This window comes from Hypanus sabinus, chromosome 1, assembly GCF_030144855.1.
Source record: "Hypanus sabinus isolate sHypSab1 chromosome 1, sHypSab1.hap1, whole genome shotgun sequence".
Lineage (NCBI taxonomy): Eukaryota > Metazoa > Chordata > Chondrichthyes > Myliobatiformes > Dasyatidae > Hypanus > Hypanus sabinus.
In genome coordinates, this window is record NC_082706.1 from 202753580 (window position 1) to 202773732 (window position 20153).

At 40.5% G+C, this 20153-nt stretch overlaps 1 protein-coding gene across 2 annotated transcripts in view; it reads left to right on the forward strand.

Moving 5' to 3' along the window:
• The window catches only part of LOC132401993 (upstream-binding protein 1-like), a 98270-nt gene that overhangs the window by 23208 nt on the left and 54909 nt on the right, over nucleotides 1-20153 (forward strand). For both annotated transcript variants that reach the window (XM_059984415.1, XM_059984425.1), the window contains exons 3-4: nucleotides 2312-2388; nucleotides 7520-7625. In XM_059984415.1, coding sequence (XP_059840398.1) covers nucleotides 2312-2388; nucleotides 7520-7625 — 183 coding nt within the window. The remainder of the gene's footprint in view (nucleotides 1-2311; nucleotides 2389-7519; nucleotides 7626-20153) is intronic.

Here is a 20153-nt window from a genome sequence, read left to right on the forward strand (position 1 = left end):
TGTAGTAATTTTAGAATAATAGTTATAAAATTAATTTGTCAATGTTCATTGGTTTCACTTCACTAAAGCTGTATAGCGACCATGAGCATAGAACACAGTACAGCACAGAAACAGGCCCTTCAGCTCACAATGTTGTGCCGAATGCAATAAAGTAGTAATCAAATACCCAACTAAACTAATCCCTTCTTCCATTTGTTGTACATCCATGTGTCTACCTAAGAGCCTCTTAAACACACCTATTTTAATGTAGAATCAGAATCAGTTTTATTATCACTGATGTGGAATTTGTTGTTTTACAGTAGCAGTGCAGTGTTGACGAGGGTAAGGCAGTGGATGTAGTCTATATGGACTTCAGCAAAGCCTTTGACAAAGTTCCACATGGAAGGTTAGTTAAGAAGGTTCAGTCGTTAGGTATTAATGCTGGAGTAATAAAATGGATTCAACAGTGGCTAAATGGGAGATGCCAGAGAGTAGTGGTGGATAATTGTTTATTGGGATGGAGGCCAGTGACTAGCGGGGTGCCTCAGGGATCTGTTTTGGGCCCAATGTTGTTTGTAATATACATAAATGATCTGGATGATGGGGTGGTAAATTGGATTAGTAAGTATGCCGATGATACTAAGGTAGGAGGTATTGTGGATAATGAGGTGGGTTTTCAAAGCTTGCAGGGAGATTTATGCCGGTTAGAAGAATGGGCTGAATGTTGGCAGATGGAGTTTAATACTGAGAAGTGTGAGGTTCTACATTTTGGCAGGAATAATCCAAATAGAACATACAGGGTAAATGGTGGGGCATTGAGGAATGCAGAGGAACAGAGAGATCTAGGAATAACAGTGCATAGTTCCCTGAAGGTGGAGTCTCATATAGATAGGGTGGTGAAGAAGGCTTTTGGAATGCTGGCCTTTATAAATCAAAGCATTGAGTACAGAAGTTGGGATGTAATGTTAAAATTGTACAAGGCATTGGTAAGGCCAAATTTGGAATATTGTGTGCAGTTCTGGTCACCGAATTATAGGAAAGATATCAATAAATTAGAGAGAGTGCAGAGACGATTTACTAGGATGTTACCTGGGTTTCAGCACTTAAGTTACAGAGAAAGGTTGAACAAGTTAGGTCTCTAGTCATTGGAGCGTAGAAGGTTGAGGGGGGATTTGATCGAGGTATTTAAAATTTTGAGAGGGATGGATAGAGTTGACGTGAATAGGCTGTTTCCATTGAGAGTAGGGGAGATTCAAACGAGAGGACATGATTTGAGAGTTAGGGGGCAAAAGTTTAAGTGAACCACGAGGGGGTATTTCTTTACTCAGAGAGTGATAGCTGTGTGGAATGAGCTTCCTGTAGAAGTAGTAGAGGCCAGTTCAGTTGTGTCATTTAAGGTAAAATTGGATAGGTATATGGACAGGAAAGGAGTGGAGGGTTATGGGCTGAGTGCGGGTAGGTGGGACTAGGTGAGATTAAGAGTTCGGCACGGACTAGGAGGGCCGAGATGGCCTGTTTCCGTGCTGTGATTGTTATATGGTTATAATACATTCAATAGTCTATAAATTACAGAAAGAAATATATAAAAATTAAATGGTGTAAAACCACAGCTCAAATAACAAGATGGTGTTCATGAGTTCATCGTCCTTTCAGAAATCTGATGGAAGGGAAGAAGCGGTTTCCTAAAATGTTGAGTTTACTTTCCCTCTGATGGTAGTAATGAGAAGAGGGCATGTCTTGGGTGGTGGCGGTCCTGAGTAATGGATGCCATCTTTTTGAGGTATTGTCAATTGAAGGTGACCTCAATGGAGTTGGCAGAGTTTACAACTTTCTGCAGCTTTTTTCCAATCCTTTTCAGTGGCCCCTTTACACTAGACAGATGCAACCAGTTAGAATGCTCTCCACGGTACAGTGTAAGAGAAGGCTTCCTAAATGAAGAATTTTATAGATAATTGATAATGCTTCAGTGTGCAAATCTCCATTAAGTCTGCATTAACCAAATCTGCACTGCTTCTATGAAAATGGGTTACAACTATTCTGGATGTCTTAACAGAGATTTTATGCTAGATGGGCCAATATTTTCAGCTTAATGCGTTATTGCAGTGAAGTTTATTGACTGTACTATAACTGCTATTTGAAAGCATTATAGCCTAGTAATGCTTAGTTTTGTTAAAGTTTGAAGTATTTATAAACCTTGTGTCTTGTAGGATTTGAATAGACCATATGGCCACTGCACTTCAGTAACTTCTCACTGAATAACTATGTAATTTTATTATTGCTTTTAAACCACGTTTGTTTCTTATTTATAACAAATATTTCTGGTCTTTAACAGGTCAGTCTTATGAAGTCCGAATGTTGGATAACCGAAAAATAGGAGATTTGCCAGAAATGAGTGGGAAAATGGTTAAGGTGGGTGATTCATTTAATTGACACACTTGTACAATGTTAATAGAATAGCTTTGTGATTCCTTGTCAGTGTATCAATAGGTGAGAAGCCTTTATGATAAAGCCATTGACACCCACTAGTGTCAATAAAGAGATCAGGATCTTTGTCATCCTCATGAACTATGAAGATGAAAGAGTTAAATCTGAACACTTAAATCTTTATTTATGAACTGATAAACCATTGTTCACATGTGCTGGTGGGATTAATAAGTAAATAGAATTGATTATATCCAGTGATAGTGCCAATTATTTAACAAAATAAATATGTTTGCAATCTGTGGGCATGCTGTGTTGGTGCTGGAAGAATGGTGATACTTGCAGGCTGACCCAGAACGATCCTCTGACTGTGTTGGTCATTGACACATTATTTCACTTCATGTTCGATGTACAGATGACAAAGCTAATCTTTAAAACTTTTAACAGCAGCAATACCTCAGACTGTAAATGCTCCCCTCCTCAAATGGTCAGTTTGGACAGGTATAACGACCTTCATGGTGGTGGTGACCTTCACCTCACTTCCAGTTGATGCCACTCCAGCTATGGTGGCTTGAGTCTTTCTTGGGTGTACCCTATGTATACCTTCCTTGCCTTGTAGCATGGACAATTTTTGGCCAGCTGCGGCTTAGTTTATTTTTGAATTATCCTTCTAATTCAGAGAAGGCTGTTTAGTTGCTAGTCTGTAAATGTCGTGCTATGACTGTTTAAAGTAAAATTTATTCTCAGCAAATCTATAGATATGTAACTACAGTCGTCCCTCCTTATCTGCGGGTTCCGCATGCGTGGATTCAACCAACCACAGATTGGGAAAACTCGGAAGTTCTTTCTCCAGCACTTGTTGTTTGAGCATGTACAGACTTTTCTTGTCATTACTCCCTAAACAATATAGTATAACAACTATTTATATAGCATTTACATTGTATTAGGTATTATAAGTAATCTAGAGATGATTTAAAATATACGGGAGGATGTGCATAGGTTACTGCAGATCGGAAATCGAAAAAAAACCAGAAGTTCTCCAAGTTGGAGCAGGTACATCCGGTATTATTTAGCATCAGTTAGTCAAACATTTGTCTTAGTATATAGAATATATTTGACCTTTCTATGCATATAAAACACTTAAGATTGTATTAACACTTAAGTATGTATTTCAATAATTAAACCACTGCGTTGCCTAATAATAATTGTAGCTTTCATTGGGGCAGGGCCTTCACATGCTCCATTATTCTCACTTTATCCTTTAAAATTGTTTCCATCGTTGACTGACTGTAGCCTAACACTTTTCCAATGCCTGATGGTGTTTCACCTCTTTCCGATCGCTTTATTATTTCCACTTTATTTTCAATTGTGATCGTTCTCCAGAACAGAAACACTGTGGGAGATGGGTCCTGTTCTCTGCTGGGTCCTAAAGTCCACCGCACTGAGACAGGTTAAATAAGCTCCGGAGCTCTGCTGGGTCCTAAAGTTCACTGACTTGAGCATCTGCCTTTTTTTGGTATCGGGGGGGGGGGGGGCGTCCTGGAAGCAATCCCCCGCAGATAAGGAGGGCTGACTGTAAACAGCATCAATGACAGATCAATACAGAAGACAATCACCAATGCAAATGCAAATATAAATAGCAATGAATAATGAGAACATGATAAAGAATCCTTAAAGTGAGATCATTGGTTGTAGGAACATCTCAGTAGAAGGGCAAATGAGTGTAGTTATTCCCTTTTGTTCATGAGCCTGATGGTTTTCAGGTGGTAACTTCTTGAACTTGGTGGTGTAAGTCCTGAGGCCCTTGTACCTTCTACCTGGGTGGTGAGGATCTTTGATAGATGCTGCTTTCTTATGCATGTAGATTTCATTTCATGTAGATGTGCTCAATGGTTATCCATCCTGATCACGTTAATTTCCAGCCCCATAAGTTGGTGAGCAGCCCAATGAGCTCAGTCGCCCACTGAATCTCCCTATAGAACAAAGAAATAGTTTGGACTGACATGATACAGCACAGAAGTAGGCTTTTTGTCATCCAAGTTTACACCTTCCACCAGCTCCCCATTTACATAGATGTACACAAATACTTTGTTTTCCTTCTCTCAACATTCTCATTAACTCTCCCCCAGATTCTACTGTGCTCCTACTCTAGGGGCAATGTATGGTGTTAATTAAACTACCATCTTGCATGTTTTTGGGATGTGGGAGGAAACTGGAGCACCCAGAGGAAATCCAAGTGGCCATGAAGAGAACATGCAACCTCCACACAGAGCACACGAGGTCAGGATTGAATCTGGTTGTTGGCATTGTAAGGCAGCAGCTGTACTGGCTATGCCGCTTTTGCCATCTACTAGATTGGCATGCAGTAGAGGCCCAGGTAATTATTAAACTGAAGACTTGATGTTAGCATATCCAAGAGCTGAATAGGCTTTTGGGGGCTGAGTTAGGACACAATTGCTACTAATAATTTGGTTGCGGGGCAATCTTCTCGGAACCCCTGTTTGGTGAACCTGCATCTTTTTATTTTCAATCAGCCCGATTTTGATGTGACTAATGTCACACTGGCCAAAGCAAACACTGCATTCTTCAGCTTGGGAAGTTGTGTCAAATGTGACTATTTAAGACACATATGGAGTCAGACAGTTCGCAGAGAGGTGTGGAGGAGGATGGAAAGGGCTGTGTCGAGGTTCATCCCCAGCAGCTGCGTAACAGAGAACTCGTCTGATCTACGGGCTGTTCCCGGGGACGCACACTGAGACCAACATCCGGTGCTGCTGGCAGATCATCAACTCGGTCAAAGACGCTCTTTGGTCGGCCCGAAACTTGATGGTCTACCAGCACGCGGAGATGTCCGTGAGGGAATGCTGCCGACTGGCACATTCTCGCCTGCAGGAGTACGTGCTGAGGGACGCACTCAAACTCAGTGCAGCCACCGCAAAGGCCCAGTGGGGAAGGGCTACAGTCTAGGGTCCTTCTCCCATGGGAGTTGAGGGGTGGGTGGCGGGATGTTTACCCCTAAACCACTGTATGTAAATACGGAATAACAGAGTGCCACCTGGGTGGCAAAAGTGTGGGAATGTAAAGACTGTAATGGAAACATTTGTAAAGGGCTGAGAGTCATGGAATGATTTATTGTACCTATTTTTATTTTTGAATAAAGTATATTTTGATTTTTTTAAAAAAATGAAAACGTATGGAGTCAGACACTAACATTCAAAGTTTCTGTTTAAAACATTCCAATTGGTTAGACAATTACCCTGAGTGGTCCTTTTTAATTGTTTCTTCTCCATGCATAATTAGCATCAGATATCAAAAGTCCTTTCATTTGTTCCAAAAGAAATGAGATAATTAATCTCTGCAATAAAAACAAAAGCAATTCAAAGTTATTTTATTTTCTAATGACCTGAAATGTTTTGGTTTTCTCTCCACAAATGATGGTTTATCTACATATATTTACAGTACTTTGTTTTAGTTCAGGGTTCCAACTTTACAATTTCTTGATTACTTTGTTTAGTTTTTCTATTGCAGCTGCCTATCTCTCCCAAATTACATTAACCATTAATTCTGCATTTTCTGTGCCATATTTGAGACCCCGCCTTATTTTAAAATTATCTGCATTTCACATGGTACTTGCCTTTTAATCTAACCAAACAGTGATCCTCATATTCTTTGAAATGTACTTTGTACTTGAATCCAACACATCTTTCAGTCTCCAGATAATACTATTTCCATTTGGTCATTGGGGTGCCACAGTCGCTTAGTGGTTGCATAATGCTGTTACAATTCAGGTATTTGGAGTTGGGAGTTCAATTCCATCGTATTCTGTAAGGTGTTTGTATGTCTTCCCTGCGCTCTGGTTTCTTCCCACAGCCCAGAGGCATTGTGGTAGTATGTTAATTGTCTCATGAGTAGGCTAGGGTTAAATCGGGAGTTGCTGGTTGTGCGGCATAGTGTCTATTCTGAACTGTATCTTTAAAAAAAATAAACGAGAAAATATGCAGATGCTAGAAATCAAAATAACACACACAAAATGCTGGAGGAACTCAGCAGGCCAGGCAACATCTGTGGAAAAGAATAAAGAGTCAATGTTTTAGGCAGAGACCATCAGGACTGGAAGATTTGAACTTGATGGAAGAGACTTCGCATTGTAGTAGTCGAATCACAAACTCCTGGAGCAACAAATAATCTGGAGGAATCAGAATCTGATTTAATATCACTGCATATGTTGTGAAATTTGTTGTTTTGCTGCAGCAGTACATTGCAATATTAAAAGCTATTAATGACAATTAGAAGTATATAGTGCCTATGTTTTAAAAAAAATAATTCACACCCCCCCCCCCCCCCCGGGAAGTTTTCATGTTTTATTGTTTTAAAACATTGAATCACAGTGGATTTAATTGGGCTTTTTTGACACTGAACAACAGAAAAGATACTTTTGTATCAAAGTGAAAACAGAAATGAAAGGGTTACCATATGAGGAACGTCTGTCAGCTCTTGGGCTGTATTCCCTGAAGTTCAGGAGAATGGGGGGGGGAGGGGCGGTGGATCTCATTGAGACATTCCGAATGTTAAAAGGCCTGAATGGATTAGCTATGACCAAGTTATTTCTGATGGTCAGAGAGTCTGGGACAAAAGGGCACGAACTTAGGATTGAAGGACGTCCATTCAGAACAGAGATGTGGAGAAATTACTTTAGTCAGAGGGTGGTAAATCTGTGGAATTTGTTGCCACGAGCGGCTGTGGAGGCCTAGCCACTGGCTGCATTTAAGGCAGTGATGGATAGGTTCTTGATTAGCCAGGGCATTAAAGGGTATGGGGTGAAGGCAGGGGAGTGTTTGCTTGTATCCACCTTTCTTTATTGTTGCACCACTACAGGTTCTTGTGTTATAATGCAGATGACAAATTGCCCCAGGTTCAATTTTTAATAGTTTTAAGCAGAACGGTTAAATAAATCTTTACACACCGAGATATCATTATATTAATTTTCAATGGTGAATGAGGTATCTATGGAATTTTAGAATCAGGTTTATTATCATTGGCATGTGACGTGAAATTTTGAGCTTTGAAACAAAAGATTCATTGTTTCAAAAAGCAACCTAACTTATAATTTCTACTCTAGAGTATAGTTCGAGTTGTATTCCATGATCGGAGACTCCAATACACAGAGCATCAACAGCTGGAAGGCTGGAAATGGAACCGCCCTGGTGACAGACTCCTTGATTTGGGTGAGTTTGCTACAATCTCATCTTCTTTTTCAGTCGTGGTCTCGGTGGTGCATTAATGTAACGGTGAGTTACAGGCATAAATTGATACATTAGATAATAAGACTGTAAGACATAGGAGTAGAATTAACCCATTCAGCTAATCCAGTCTGCTCCACCATTCCATCAGAGCTGATTTACTATCTTTCTCAACCCCATTTTCATGCCTTCTCCCTGTAACCTATGACATCCTGACTAATTAAGAGCCTGTCAATCTCTGCGTTATACATACCAATAATGGTCTCCACAGCTGTCTGACAATGAATTCCACAAATTAGCACACTCTGGCTAAAGAAATTCCTCCTTATCTCAGTTCTAAATGGATGTCCCTCACTTCTCAGGCTCTGCCCTTTGACCCTAGACTTCCCCACTATTAAGAACCACTCTCTCCACATCCACTTTTTCTAGGCATTTCATTGAGATTTGCTCTCTCCTCCCCCCCCCCCCACCATTCTTCTAAACTTCAGTGAATAAGTACAGCCCCAGAGCCATCAAATGCTCCTCATGTTAAACTTTTCATTCCCAGAATCATTCTTGTAAGCTTCTTCTAGACCTTCTCCAATACCACTATATTAGTTAAGAGGCCCAACACTGCCCACAGTACTCCAAATATGGTTTGACCGATGATCGAAATGAATGCTGATATTACATTTGCCTTCCTTACCGCTGGCTTGATGAAATTTGTTAGTGGCAGCAGTACAATGTAATACATGATAAATAGAAAAAAAATTGAATTATATGGTATATATACGTACATAAAATTTAGCTAAATTAAGAATAGTAGTGCAAAAACAGAAATGGGGGAGAAAAAAATGAGGTGTCCATGGGTTCCAGTGTCCATTTTGAAATCAGATGGCAAAGGGGAAGAAGCTGTTTCTGAATCACTGAGTGTGTGCCTTCAAGCTTCTGTACTTCCTTTCTGTTGGCAACACTGAGAAGAGGACAAGTCCTGGGAGATGAGGGTCCTTAATGGATACTGCCTTTCTGAGGCACTGCTCTTTGAAGATGTTTTGGATGCTATGGAGGGTAGTATCCGTGATGGAGCAGACTAATTTTACAACTTTCTGTAGCTTCTTTTGATCCTGTGCAGTAGTTTTCTTCCCCCATGCCAGCTGCTGATGCAGCCTGACAGAATGCTCTCCAAGAGCATTCAGTAGACATTTTTGAGTGTTTTAGATAACAAACCAAATCCTTTGAAACTCCTGATGAAATATAACCACTGTCTTGCCTTCTTTATAGCTATATCAATTTGTTGGGACGAGGTTAGATCCTCAGATACTGACATCCAGAAACTTTAAATTGCTCACTCTCTCCAGTTCTGATCCCTCTGAGACTTGTTTCATGTTCCTCGTCTTACCCTTTCTGAAGTCCACAATCATCTCTTCTGATGTAAAGGCTAACTATTACTTGGATTGCACTACTTGTATGTATAATCTATATTTTCATTTATATTTATCATCTGTTATGAGCAGAGCGACAACATCTGCCGGAAGTAAATTCCTTGTATGTGTACAGGTACTTGGCAATTAAAGTCTGATTCTGATTCTGATGACAAATACCTGTCTCAAAGAATGGGAGTTTAATATTCCTGGCTGTGTGAAATTGAAGAAAGTGAGAGAATAAAGGAAACAAGTCATGATAAGATCAATAATACTAGAAGCCCTGAAATGACTAATAATTTTTGATTCCACTCAGGTTGGAGGATCAGCACCTTATATTCTCTCTAAGTAGCCTTCAACTAGACGGCCTAAAAATCGATTTTTCGAACTTCCAGTAACTGTTCCCTTACTTTTCCGCATTCCCACCTCCCACTTCATTTATTTGCTTCCCCATCAACTCCCTCTGGTGCTCCACCCTCTTCCCTCACTTCCTTGGCCTTCTGTCCCCTCCTGTCGGATTCCTTTGTCTCTAGCCCTTTATCTTTCACCAATCGACTTCACCCCTCCCCCTCCCGATTTCACCTATCACCTACTACCTTATACTACTTCCTCCCCCTCCCCCTTTCCAGTCCTGATAAGTGTCTTGGCCCAAAACATCGACTCTTTACTCTTTTCCATAGATGCTGTTTAGCCTGCTGAATTCCTCTAGGATTTTGTGTATATTAATTTGATTTTCAGCATCTACGGAGTTTCTTCTTTATAATTGAATGTACAGTTGGCCCTCCTTATCCGCAGGTTCTGCATGCGCAGATTCAACCAACTGCGGATTGGGAAAACCCAAAAATTGAACATTGTTTGCCTCGCGTCTTGTTCGTTCGCTACTTGTGTTGTGAGTGAGAGGAGGGAGTTCAAGGATAGTAAGGGATGGCTGGCTAGCTATGTAAAGTGCTACAGCCTCAGAACTTAAAGAATCACGGGTGAATCGAGATCGACTGATACTGAGGCGGCATCAGCATTCCCAGAAGAGCTACGATGGTTGCGTCTGAACTGAACATGTATAGAATTTTTTTCTTGTCATTATTCCCTAAACAATACAGTATAACAACCATTTATATAGCATTTACATTGTATTAGGTGTTATAAGTAATCTAGAGATGATTTAAAGTATATGGGAGGATGTGCGTAGGTTATATGCAAATACTACGCCATTTTATATAAGGGACTTGAGCATCCGCGTTTTTTTTTGGTATCTGCGGGGGTTCCTGGAACAAATCCCTCATGTATAAGGAGGGCCGACTGTAGTGTGTGTTGGCAGTAGAGTAAAAGGGCATTGGAGAAGGTGAAGTTCATGCAGTGTTTTAGCAGACCTGAATCAGTATGTTTATAGCTGTACTGAATTGGTTTATGGATCAAGGGGTGAGATTATATTATTTGTGGGAAAGAATGTCATCAAAGTAGTTTTGAATCTAAATGGAAAAGAATAAGATACAGTCTACAGTAAAAAGCTCAACTGAACATCACAAACTGAACTGAGTTGAAAATTTATACAACACAAAAACAGGCCCATTGGTCCACCAAGCCAATACTGATGCTTTTGCCCATGTGTACTACTCACATTTCTTAAGTCCTGTTAGAGTCATAACTATAGCACAGAAACAGGCACTCTGAACCATTTAAGCTGTCTAGTCGCATCGACCTGCACCCAGATCATAGACCTCCATGTACTTCCATACCCCTCTCGTGCATGTATTGAATTGACTTTACATGCATCCTTCATATGCATGAGTAAAAATCTTTACGTTACATCTCTGTTTAAATGTGTAATTTATAATAAATGCATGTCCAACAGGATAGTCAGTATAACATAGAAATACAATTGTGTCAGCATGAGTGGAACAGTCTGATCGCCTGGTGGAAGAAGCTGTCCTGGAGCCTGTTGGTTCTATCCAGACTTCTCTTGCATGTTGAAATTGAAATCACATGTGTTACTTTTGCTGCACACTCTCACTACCCTCTGAGTGAAGAAATTTCTCCTCCTATTCCCCTTATATCTTTCACCTTTAACCTGTGACCTGTCTTGCATATTTTAATGTCTCTAATTATCTCTTAAACATACTGACTGTATCTGACTTTGCCATCTATTCTGGCAACATATCAACCACTCACTGCTTGTGTACTAAAAAGTAACAGAACATAATAAGCTACAACACAGTACATTCCCTTCAGTCCACAGTGTTATTCTAAGTTCAACCTAATCCTTCCTTCTACAGCATTCTCCATTTTTTAAAAATTCATTGATGTGCTATCTAAAAGTTTCTTAAATGCCCCTAATGTATCTGACTGTATATTTTTAAAAAAATGTTGCTCTTAACATCCCTTTTAAACCTGATTCTATCCACTTTAAACTTATATCCTCTTGTTTTTGATTCCATGGGAAAATCTACTCTAACTATGCCTATTAGAATCTTTTATTTCTGTCCAATTACATTTTGACCTCTTCCTTGCTGGGATGAACAATCCTAGCCTATCCTATCTCTCCCATATCTAAAGTCGTCCATTACAGCAGAATCACTCTCTAATGCAAAAACACTTTCCTATAGTATAGGTGGTACAATACACAGCATTGGCACATGGGTGAAAGATAAATGGTGGGCTATGTATGAGGGAAGGGTTAGACTGATCTTGGAGTGTGTTAAAAGGTCGGCACAATATCATGGGCCAAAGGGACTGGCGTGCTTATACTGTTGAGTTGTAACCAGTGTTTTACAACTGAACTGAAAGGTTAAGCATATAATTAAGTATTTAAGCTTTCCAACTGGTGATTATTGATCGATGCACAGAGGAAAAAAAGATGCCAGGCCTGTAGGGCCTGTCATACAGAGTTGAGTAAAAAGTATTTTAAGATTTAATTTGCTGTAGGGAATGAAGGTAATTTAAATGTATTTTTAATTTTATTGTATTATTTAGAGATACAATCTGGAGCAGGCCCTTCTGGCCCAATGAGCAAAAACGCCTGGCAACTCATCTATTTAATATGAGCCTAATCATAGGACAATTTTACAATAACCAATTAACCTACTAACCAGTGGGAGGAAACTGGAGAACCCAGAGGAAACCCACATGTTTCATGTGGAGGCATGCAAAGCCCTGCAGACAGCACAGGAATTGAACTCCAAACTCTGGAATGCCCTGAGCTGTAATAGCGTCGTACTAACTGCAATGCTACTGTGGTACCCTTTGGGGAGGAATAAGTAATGATTAGTGAGAAAAAGAATCATTTTTAATAAATGCAAGAAGTTGTAAAGGTCCATGGGAACAACTTAGAACTGTTTTGGAGACCCTGTATGGTCCATAATTTCCTACAAGTGGCTACATACTTATAAAAGGTGCGAGAGAAGGCAGTTGGCATGCTGGACTTCATTGGTTGAGACATTGAGAAAAGGGTGGCATGGTAGTGTAATGGTTAGCACAATGCTTTATAGTATGGCAACCTGGGTTCAATTCCCACCACTATCTGTGAGGAGTTTGTGCATTCTCTCCATAATTGTGGTTTTCCTCCAGGTTTCCTCCCACAGTTCAAAGATGCATCAGTTGGTAGGTTAATTGGTCATTGTTAATCGTCCTGTGATTAGGCTAGGATTAAATCGGGGGATTTCTGGGCCGTGCAGCTCGAAGGGCCGGAAAAGCCCTCAATCAATCAATAAATAAATATGAGTCAACAGTCATGTTGCAGGTGTATGAATCTAGGGCACACTTGGAGTGCTGTGCAGATTTTATTGTCACATTACAAGAAGAATATGGAAGCTCTGGAGGGGATGCTGAAGAGTTTCATCAAGATGTTTTCTAGATTAAGGATCCTTGAGAGGATCCACGGAGAGGTTGGACAAACTTGGATTGATTTCTCTGGAATGCTGAAGTTTAATAGAAAAATCTGAGAGGCATAGATAGGTGAAGAATATTGAACTCGGGGAGGCAGACAATTGCTTGAAATCTGAAACAAAAAACCCGGAAAATATCCAATGTTGTCTCTCTGCCTCCACCAGGAGTTCATGCTAGACAAAGAAACGATCTGAACAAAACTTTAATGGAATTCGGTCTTGTACTTAAATCTCGTAAAGCATACAATAACTCAATTAACCTTGATAACTTTCCATTACTTTGGGTATAGCTTGCTACTCAACATGTTAAATCATAAAATGCCTCACTTGGACTCTGATACTGATGCAGGATGAACTAGCTTGGTTTATTTTGATGGGCTGCAGTCATGAGTTTTTGAAGTTGAACCCTCGGGCTGCGCTCAAACATAATTGTTCATCAGTTGCTGATGTACTCTGTTTGCTTTTTTTGTTTTTATGCCAATCTTTCACAATGCTGCAGTTCAGCGCAGAAGAGTGGGATGTTATTTGTGATTAAATTGTTTTCTTGAGTGAGTATCATGACTAAGTCTAACCATCAGTTTAAACAAGACAATTTAAGTGGTTCGGCATGGACTAAATGGGCTGAAGGGCCTGTTTTTGTGCTGTAGTTTTTCTATGACTATTCTGCTGTTTTAACCTGGACCCCTGTTATATCTTATTCTTGACATGGCAACAAGTTGTACTGACTGCTGTTGAGACCTGGATACCATGGAAAATTTTTAGTTTCTTATCTCATTCATCCAAATGGTCCCTATCTTGCTGGTTCCAAGACTGATATCCTTTTCACATTTTGAGTACAGCACTGAGAATAATGAAACCTCGCAACTGTTTCCTTTCTTCATGAGGTTTAGTTTCATTTTAATTGCTGATGGATGGCCTCTCAAGACCTTCCAATTCACAATTCTGGGTGCATTCATGGGTTAAAGGGCCCTTGCCTGCGTTCTACTATTCTATGTTTCAATAATTACGGAAAACATCCTTCCATTTGAGCAATTAGTTCTCTGATTTTAAAGAACACAACATAGAACAGTACAGCAAATTATAAGCCCTTCAGCCCCAACTTTGTGTTGACATTTTAACCTACTCCAAGGTCAATGTAACACTTGTCTTCATGGCTTTTCATTTTTCTATCATTTATGTGCCTATCTAAGAGTCTCTTAAAAGTCTTAATGTATCTTCCTCTGCCACCATCCCTGTCTGAATGTTCAGTGCACCCACTTTGTGTTATTGTTCATATTTATATAAAATAAAATCCTACCTCTGACTTCCCCTATACTTCAATTACCTTAAAATTTTGCCCTTTCCATTGACCATTTCAGCCCTGGGAAAAAGCCACTGGCTGTTCATTTGATTTATTGCTTTTTAGCCTACTCGGATCAATCTGACTCCTCCCTCCCTCCAAATAAATAGTTATGCCCCCTTGTACTAACAACTTCAGCATTGTGGAAAAGGTCTGTAGCTAACCACTTGATCTATGCCTCTTAATAGATTGTACACCTCTGTCAAGTCACTTCTCATCCTTTGCTCCAAAGAGAAAACCCTTAGCACATTCAACCTATCTTTGTAGGACTTTGTCTCCAATTCTGACAGCAATGTGGGAAATATTCTCTATACCCTGTCTAAAGTTTCCACATCTTTCTTATAATGAGAGAAATGACGTGTTTTCTTGCAGAACTTCACAGACCATTAACTATTCTTGTGTGTGACTTCTCAAACTGGAAATACTGTCCGGAATCCTGAGATGAATGTTTTGTGGAGCTTAGAAATATAAAAGGCTATGCAGTAGGGTAAATCTAGTCAGTTTTCTCCCCCTTTTTATTTCTAGAGTAGGTTACATGGTTGGCACAACATTGTAGGCTGAAGGGCCTGTAATGTGCTGTAGATTTCTATGTTCTATATGTTCTAAACCATTTTTTTCTTGGAATGCCTTTTGCTTTTGTAAAGTTGGTTTTGTTTCCCATAATACTTTTGGGTTTAATTGTTAGCGATGCAGCTACCACAGCAGGTAAAGTAGCGCATCTGTGGAGAGTGGATAAACTAAATAAAGGTGGAATATCTCGCCAAATTGGTCAATTGAAATTATTACCCTGCTTAGTTGAGGAAAAACACCAGAGACACGAAATTACCTCTGAAACGGTTTTTATTCAGAGAGGAGTTCGCAGCCGCACGCACTTCGGGCGTAAGGTAGCCAACTCCCAATTTTTCGGTTTACAAAGGTCATACTTGTACCCAAAAGCAGGGTACTACATTTGCAGATATGTTTACCAATTCAAATGCATCAATTGATTGGTTATTGCATAGCTAAGCACGCAAAATACTCAGTAAGCATAGACGCAAGCGTAATACTTGGAATGGGTATGGATGCAAGCAAAACATTCGAAATAGGTATATAGCTCAAAATACTTTGCCAAACATGTTGTCTTGTGGTCACAAGGTTCTCTTCTTTGTGGTTGCCACATGCTGTCTGGCATCTTATTTTAGCTACCTCTTCCCTGTCCTCCTACACTTCCCCAATGACGTATCCTCTCCCTGGTCCTGTCTACATATTTTACCCCTCGCCCACCCCTTCTACATGTACTCCTTACCCTCTTCACATTCTCAGTGCCAGGACTGAAACAAACTGGAGAAGCTGGTTATCTGAAATTGTTGCATTCCGAATTGAGTCCCAGGGTTACAAAATTCCAGATGCAAGCTGAAGTGATGTTCCTGGAGCTTACAAATAAGAGAAAAATGCAGCTACTGGAAATCCAACCAATGCACACAAAGAGAAAATGCTGGAGGAACTCAGGAGGCCAGGCAACATCTATGGAAAAGAGTATTGTCAACGCTTCAGGCCAAAATAAGGGTCTGCCAGAAAAAGTGGGATCTCCCAGTGGCCACCCATTTTCATTCTGCTTCCCATTCCCTTTCTGATATGTCCATTCATGGCCTCCTTCACTGTCGTGATGATGTAAAACTTGGGTTGGAGGAACAGCACCTTGTATTCTGTTTGGGTAGCTTCCAACATTATGGCATGAACATTGATTGCTGAAACTGCTAGTAATGACCCTCCTCCCCCTTTCCTCTGTCACCTTATCTCCTTGCCTGCCCATTGCCTCCCTTCCTTTCTTTCATGGCCTTCTGCCTCTTTCCCCAATCAACTTCCTAGCTTTTACTTTCCAGGTTTCACCTATCATCTTGAGTTACTCCGGCATTTTGTGTGCGTTGCTCAGGTTTCCAGCATCTGCAGATATTCTAATTTTGTGTCTTTTCTGAAGCTTACAGTGGGTTTTGTGGGGAGAGAATATGCTGCCTGAGAAAGAGGCCAGAGTGCACTGGGGAGGAGTCATTTGAATGGAAGCTTGAAATGACCCTTGCAAAGCATTCATCCAGTAATGTATTTTGTATCTCTGTCAAGCAGATTATGTTGTGAGCACCAAGTGCAATATACTAGACAAAGTGAATTGGATTGAATGTGGAAGGAGCCTTTTTGCCTTTTGAAATGTCTAAAAAATTAGCTTTATTTGACACATGTACATTGAAACATACAAAGTTCAAAATACGTTTATTATCAAAGTATGTATACTGTATGCAACCTTGAGATGCGTCTCTTTGCAGGCAGCCACAAAATATAAAACCCAATTAAACCCATTGAAAAAGACTGCACCTTCAAGATTTCAGTTCGCAGTGCAAAAGTTGCACAGGCCGTCGTAAAGCCCAACTTTGAAAGGGAAGTTGCAGGCTATTGCTTGCAGTGGTCATTTTTGAGAAAAACTGATTATTAAAGTAATTCTGTTTGCTGTCTGGAAGTGTCGCTTTGTTTCACCAGCGCCATCTTAAACTGGAAAGGCATTTACAGATTAACGCATAGCTTGTGTTAACTCAAATTGTAAAGGTTTGTGCAGGGGGGGGTTGTTAGCCCACAAATGCCATCACACTTCTGGTGCCAACGTAGCATGCCCACAACTTACTAACCCTAATCTCTACCTCTTTGGAATATGTGGGAATTCAGAACAGTTGGATGAAACACGTAGTCACGGGGCGAACAGGCAAATTCCTTATAGAACCCCAATCAGTTGTTGCTTCTGCTGTAAAGCAATTGAACTAACCATTATGCTATTGTGCCACTGACCTTTATAACCTACTCCAACATTGATCTAACTCTTCCCTCTCACATAGCCCTCCATTTTTCTTTCATCTATATGCCTTTCTAACACCACCCCTGGCAGGACATATCACACACCACCACTCTCTATAAAGACAGTTTTCCATATTGAGGAACAGGCCCATGATTGATCACAGAATTGTGAATTGGAGCTCTAGAGAAGCTGTCTATTGGTAATTAAATTGGTAATTAAGAGAGAAGATGAAAGGGAAGCAGTTGTGAACACATGGAAGAGTTCTGCAAGAGAGAGAATGGGTGCTGGGCATGGCAGAGCGAGCTAGATTGTTTGAAGAGAACACCTGGATGTTGAGGTGAGGATAGAGGTGGAAATTGAAAATGAAGGTGTCTGAGGCAGCACATGAGGACAAGTGGAACCCTTTGCTTGCTCTGTTGTGGAGCAGAACCTGAGTGTCAGTAATGGTCGAGAAGAAGCTGTGGTTAGGAAATGGGAAGGTTACTCAAATATACTGATTCAATTTCAGATTCATTTATCACATGTACATATCATAAAGTGAATTGTGTTGTTACAACACAACCTAAGGATGTGCTAGGAGCAGTCTGTAACTGTTGCCACACATTTCAGTGCCAACATAGCATGCCTACTGTGTTCAGCAGAACAACATAAAAAATACCAAAACAAAACACCTCCCCACCCATACACAGTCATAGAGAGCAACCGATTATCGGACTAACTGATGATAAGATCTCAAACTCCAGGCCTTGAACTCTGGTTCACCAGCTCACTTGCCCTCATGCCTCCTGCTCAGACAGACATCCGATCCTGGGGATCCAGCACTGAAGTCCTCTTTAAATCATTGCTAAATCAAAGGGACTGAGAACTACTGATTTTTTTGTTGGAATAGCTACTGGTGCAGCTGAGAGTGCAAACCAACCACAGAAGCTTGGCTGTCGTGGGGGCTCCTGCTGTGACTGAAAGAGGAGATTTTGGCTCCTACCACCCAGCACACTTCCAGCTAATTTTCAATCACTAGAAAACCAGCAGGCTTGCCATTTCAAAGTGGGCTTGGGAACTGCTGTGTCTTTTGTATTGTTGAAGCGAGTCTCTTCCACTTGATCCATTGATACAGCCCTGAGGGTTTCTCCCATCTTTTGCGTGCCCTTACAATATCGTCAGGCACAGGGACATGCAGCAATGTTTGCGTTACGATCAGGGCTTCATGGTATTTTGACATGTCTCTTAAGTCAGCCTTTTTTTTAAAAGTTAGATACAGCATATTAACAGGCTCTTCTGGTCCAAGGAGCCTGTGCTACCCAATTACACCCAGGTGAGAAATTAACCTGCTAACCCATACATCTTTGAAATGTGGGAGGAAACCAGAAGAAAACCACATAGTCACAGGGAAACATACAAACCCCATACAGATAGTGATGGGAATTGAACCCTGGTCATGGTAGTGTAAAGCATTATTTTAACTGCTATGTTATCATGCTTGTGTACCACTGATCTGGAATTCCTATTAAAATTTAGCTCTCTGTTCATTACACAGAATGCTGGAGGAACTCAGCAGGCCAGTATCTATGGGAAAGAGTAAACAGTCAACCTTATGTGAGCAAGAAATGTTATTACCCCTGATGTTTATGACAATAGAATAGCCAGAATTTGGAACTTGCACTATTTTTCTGTTTTACATGTGAGATTGTGGTTGATGGAAGATACCCGATTTACCCTAATAATGCACTCGGACCTTACAATCTGAATGTTCCAAACTATTGCTAAATGAAACTGTCCTCTGATGCAAAGAAGGGAGATAGTGTTTCCATCTCTTTGAATGATAACTACACAATGTGATTCATCTTTTTTTCCATTGTGCCTCCAGGTGGTTGTCTAATTGTTTCTTAAAATAACTTGAAATGTTGACTAGGGGCTCAATGTTATTTAATGATGGAAGAAAGCTACTGTAGTTCCTAGATGACTCAATGGTTTAAACGTACACGAAGGGGAAGAGTCCTTGGATTGTGGGGAATCTAATCTCATACGGTATTTGGACTTCAGCCAGTACCTGCCATTTCTCTTTAATGACTTCAAATTTCAAAGCAAGTTTATATCCATATAACATTTGCAGCACAGAAACAGGCCAATTCAGCCCTTCTAGTCCGTGCTGAACGCTTCTCTCACCTAGTCCTACCGACCCGCACTCAGCCTGTAACTCTCCATTCCTTTCCTGTCCATATACCTATCCAATTTTACTTTAAATGACAATACCGAACCTGCCTCTACCACTTCTACTGGAAGCTCATTCCACTCAGCTACCACTCTCTGAGTAAAGAAATTCCCCCTCGTGTTACCCTTAAACTTTTGCCCCCTAACTCTCAACTCATGTCCTCTTGTTTGAATCTCCCCTACTCTCAATGGAAAAAGCCTGTCCACGTCATCTCTATCTATGCCCCTCATAATTTTAAATACCTCTATCAAGTCCTCCCTCAACCTTTTACGCTCCAAAGAATAAAGACCTAACTGGTTCAACCTTTCTCATAACTTAGGTGCTGAAACCCAAGTAACATTCTAGTAAATCTTCTCCGTACTCTCTCTATTTTGTTGACATCTTTCTTATAATTCATTGACCAGAACTGTACACAGTACTCCAAATGCGGCCTCACCAATGCCTTGTACAATTTTAACATTACATCCCAACTGCAATACTCAATGCTCTGATTCATAAAGGCCAACATACCAAAAGCTTTCTTCACCACCCTATCCACATGAGATTCCACCTTCAGGGAACTATGCACCATTATTCCTAGATCACTCTATTCTACTGAATTCTTCAATGCCCTACCACTTACCATGTATGTCCTATTTGGATTATAACCATATAACAATCACGGAAACAGGCCATCTCGGCCCTCCTAGTCCGTGCCGAAATTCCTACCAAATTCCTCCTATTCCTACCAAAATGTAGCACCTCTCACTTATCAGCATTAAACTCCATCTGCCATCGTTCAGCCCACTCTTCTAACTGACCTAAATCTCTCTGCAAGCTTTAAAAATCTACTTCATTATCCACAACACCACCTACCTTAGTACCATCTG